The sequence below is a fragment of the Solanum lycopersicum genome, chromosome 3, assembly GCF_036512215.1.
Source record: "Solanum lycopersicum chromosome 3, SLM_r2.1".
NCBI lineage: Eukaryota > Viridiplantae > Streptophyta > Magnoliopsida > Solanales > Solanaceae > Solanum > Solanum lycopersicum.
Window position 1 is genome coordinate 3,251,058 of NC_090802.1, and position 4,722 is coordinate 3,255,779.

Here is a 4,722-nt window from a genome sequence, read left to right on the forward strand (position 1 = left end):
GTACGTCTTGTGACGACTCAAGAGTGCTCCCTTTTTCTAGGGTGTACTTGCTGATCGTTATGAATTCTCAAAAATCGCAACGAACACCTTGATCTTGTCCTTCTTTTTCTCTTCTTTTAAACTCTCAACTACATCCAAGTAGTGAATATTGGAGAGCTAGTTTATTCAAAATCACAAACTGAAGGGTCCAACAAAATCCATGAGGTTTTTGTAACCAGTCATCTTTTATACTAAAAATTGTAAATCTGCCCTTTACTCAATTATATTATTTGTTACAAACTGCCAAGAAAAGGTAAAAACTATAGTTGTGGAAGCTAACAGAAAACAGTAAAAAAACAATAAAAATGTAAGCAAACAGAGAGTTTGGCTAATCCTTGGATGCAACTCGCTGCTTCTTCCAATTATAAGCAGAGTCCAAGAGTTTCATATTATTAGTAATCTGCTCAGGAAAAAGATAGTCTATATACTCCTCGTATGCTGCTGGACCATCCTCCGTCTCTATTTGTCTTCTCTTCTTCAGTTTCTTTGGTAGTTTGGCACGGACTATATTGGCATCACCAAGCTCACCAAAACTGTTTTCCATATCTATCCATTCTTCGAGAAGTATTACTCTTTCTTCCTTCAGTTCAGGTGCTGAATTTATCAGGTAAGAAACGGCCCTCTCAAACACATCTCTGGTATGTTGCAAGCACTTCTTTTTCTGATTGATATCTGAACTCATAGCTGAAGCCTCAAACTTACCGTAACTTAACCACACCTTTACATGTTTTGTGCGGTTAAGAAGTCTTTCATATAGTGCTCTTGTTTTTTCAAGTTCACCCTCAGAGATCTCAAAGTCGATGTAGGCCTTCCATAGTAACTCGGGAAAATCCAGTGCAGGTTGGCCAATTGCAAGCTCAAAAACAGCTCTGGCTCTCTCTGTTTCATACAAGGACTTCTCTAACTCAGCGAATTTGCTCCAAGCATAGCAATTTTCTGGTGAACATTCTAAGTACTTCTCATAAAGCTTTCTGCAACGGTCTATGTTCCCAAAATGCAGCTCTATCTCAATGTACTTCTTAAATATCTTGTCTTTAGGAGCCCTTCCAATTGCTTCTCCAAGTAATAGCCGTGCCTCCTTGAGTCTTAACTGCCGAATCTCAAACTGGGCAGCCAACAACCAAATCTTTGCAAATGAGAACTTGTGATGCGGAATCAGCTTAACACACTCCCTGTAGACATGTCTGGTCCTTTCCATGTCTTGTGCATCAAGCTCTTCATATAATGCATAATTAATCCATAAGTAAATGTATCGCTGCCAATACCGCTTCTCTTCAGCAGGAGGAACATTAGCAATGGCTCTCTCATAAACCTCTCTAATCCTCTCTTTATTTCCAACGCTCTCTTCTTAGACGAATATAATCAAACCACGTATCATAGTTACGTGGATTCTTCTTCACTTGATCCTCATATTGAAACCTCCTTTTTCCAACTATAGCATCCTCAATACCTTCCTTATCACCATATTGCTTTTCAAATGCCAGAAACTTGCTGTACAAATCCTCAGCTCGCCCTTTTGGTATGTGATCAAGTGCAAATTATATATGCACCTTGCCCTGTCCGTCTCCCTACACTTGTCCTCAAACTCTGCAAATGCCACAAACAACTGCTCAGCTTCTTCGTCATCATCTGCAAACTTATCCACAGCCCTCTCATAACAATTCCTTGCCCTCCCAATTTCCCCATTCTTCATCTCAAATTTTGCAAACCTAATCCAAGCACTAACTTTGGGATGACACTGCACGAATCTCTCGAAAATTTCTCTTGCCCTCTCTATTTCATTATACCTCAACTCAAACTTAATGTAAGAGAACCACCCTTGCTGGTCCGGCATCCACTCCATCCACCTCTCAAAAATACCTCTTGCACCCGCTACATTGGCGATCATCTCTTCCATATGAATATACTTGTACCACAACTGATCAACCCTAGGCAAACGGATAACAGCTCGATCCCATAGATTACGAGCATGATTAACAAACTTATTCTTCATCTCCATATGGACATACTTCAACCAGATGGTATGGTCACGGTTCAGTGCATCAATTCCAAGCGCACGTTCCCAGATAGAACGTGCACGCTTCAAGTCCTTTTGTGATTCTTCCCATTCAGCATATTTCACCCACACACTCTTGTTCCAGCCTACACGGCTGATTAAGGATTCAAATTCCTTTCGCTTGCGAAGTCGGTAATCAGCTAATTCAGTTTGGTCAGTGATTTTCTGTTTGGGCGGTCTGATTTCTGCCTCTTGACGTTCTCTAGCTTCCCGGAGGATCTGCTCAGCCGTGATTTGGATTGGGGCTGGGGTTTTGTTCTTCACCCGTGTAGCTCTAGGAAGCTTTGAAGCCATTGAATAGAATGGAATCGAATCTCAGTGAACTATGATTATATTGAAGAAATCTCTAAAGAAGCTGCACATGAAAATACATTGCAGGAGAACTCTACTTTTATAAGCGTACACTAAAAAATACCAAATAACCTATTCCAATATAAACTAGGAAAATCATATCAAACAATAAATTCTAATTAAGTTCGAATTACTATATTTTCTCAACTTTCCTTAATCATTCTTTAAATTTATTTAAATTAAATATAATTTAAAAATTTGTTCTCCTTAGTATTAATTTCTTTCTTATTAATATAAACATCATCATGATACCTTATTTGGTTTGATTTATAAATTCAAAAATTTGACACAATAGTTTGATTTGGTATTTGAAAAATTCGAACCAATTCGAAATTAAAAAATCCAAAAAAAATTGAATTTTATTAATTTGATTTGGTTTATAAATTTAAATTTTTTATACAAATGATTTGGTTTGATAATTGAAAAACTCAAACCAACCAGATTATGTACACCTCTACTATTTACTACAATTTTTCAAATTTGTAACTTTTTTTTTTTTTAACCAGGATAACCTCAGCAGCAACAAGGTGAGCATTCCGTTGCGATTTAAGGATTGAGATTTCCATGGGATTTTGCCATATTAAACGAATTGGCACAAATTAAATTTAAATTAACCCTTTCATCATTTTCCCAATTATAATTTCTATTTTTATAACGAGGAATCAAGAGTACTTGTATTTCTTCAATAGAATCCAGCGAGTCACGAATTATAGGTTTTGTTAAAAAGAGTACACTTTCAAACACGAACATCTAAAGTTTTTGAAGCTTGAGACAAACAACACACTTTTTGTAAATACTCATGTTGAAAGAAAATAGTCCATCACAATATCAAAAAGGTATAAGACATATATTAGATTCAAACTTGACTTCAAATTTTAATTTTGACCTTCTATTTTCATAATGCACAAAAGACACTTAAGACATCACGTAAGACGAAAAAAATGACATGTAGAGCATGTGTGTCTGTTTGTTCAACTTTATACAAGTTTAAGTGTCTGTTGAACGACATAAATGTAATTTAAAACCAAGTTAAAGGGTATATTTATGTATTATGCCTATAAAAAAACTAGTATTTGTGCACTTCCCATATAGAGATAGTTATAGTGTAGGGAAAAAAATATCAAATGCATTATAATTCTTCAACTATACTTAATATATAGTGAATATATATAAAAATATCTTGAAAATGAAAGAAAAGATTTAGGCACAACCATTCATGTATTTGGATAAGACTACTACTACACTACTACTCATTTACAAACTCCATAAACAAAATTAATTAGCTCATATGGAAACTCTCATATGTCTTCAAATCCCAAATCTCTTCATTACAAACTCATCTCCATTGAATCAAAAACTCCCAATCCATTTTCATCAAAGAATAAACAGAACTCCAAACCTCCAACGAACCACATGGAAATTGAATGCCGAAGCAAAAGGCTTCGGCAATGGAAAACCTGAAATTTCAAAAAAGGGAAACAGAAGGAATAACAACAACAATGACGATAGCGACGAGAAAATTCCGACGGAGATATGGGAAAGGATTATCGGAAGGATTCTGTTTTACGTCGGAGCTCCGTTGATCGGCGGTGTGATTTTGCTGCAGATTTTCGATTTAATAAAGCAGCAGAAACTGTTGGATCTGCCAATTTGGTTGCCGTTTTTGACGACGTTTATCACATTTGGGGCTTCAGCACTTGGAGCTGCTTATGGGACTTTGTCAGCCAGTTGGGATCCGGAGAAACAGGGCTCGTTTATTGGGCTAGAAGAAGCTCAGAAGAATTGGGTTGATATGTGGGCTGAAGATGGTGCTGATGAAGAAGAAGAAAATAGGTGGATTAATTAAGAAATGTAAACTAATGATTATTATTCTTTAATTGAATAGGTATAATTAAATCCAGATTTTTTTTGATCGGTGGTTGTTTATTCGATAAGTGGTTGACAAAAAATTAGGGATTGGGTATCATATAGTTGATTAAATTTATAAATTTCTCGGTAGATAAATAAGGAATCGTTTGATTTGAAAATAAGTTAGTTAATAAAGAACAATAGAAAATAATTCGCTCGTTAGATTGAAATGTTCATCAGTATTAGGCTACATAGTGTACTGAATTGGTTTATGCCATTCAATTACTTTGATGCCAAGTCCAAATTATTGTCTGGTATTATTTATTGTGAAATTTAACAAAATTTTACTAATTTAAGAGTTCATTATTTACATATAATTTAATTTATAATATTACAAATTTTACTAGATTTTGATTTATTTAGAATTT

General features: G+C 35.3%; 1 protein-coding gene and 1 pseudogene across 1 annotated transcript; one reads left to right on the top strand and one right to left on the bottom strand.

The window, feature by feature from the left end:
- Window positions 1-205: 205 nt before the first annotated feature.
- LOC101263580 (uncharacterized) lies at window positions 206-2,441 on the bottom strand (annotated as a pseudogene).
- Window positions 2,442-2,725: 284 nt separating this feature from the next.
- Window positions 2,726-4,358, top strand: LOC101259028 (uncharacterized protein PAM68-like). Its single transcript, XM_004234237.5, has one exon. It carries the CDS (start codon window positions 3,735-3,737, stop codon window positions 4,290-4,292), a length of 558 nt encoding a protein of 185 aa, XP_004234285.2. The 5' UTR covers window positions 2,726-3,734; the 3' UTR covers window positions 4,293-4,358.
- The last annotated feature ends 364 nt before the right edge of the window (window positions 4,359-4,722 follow it).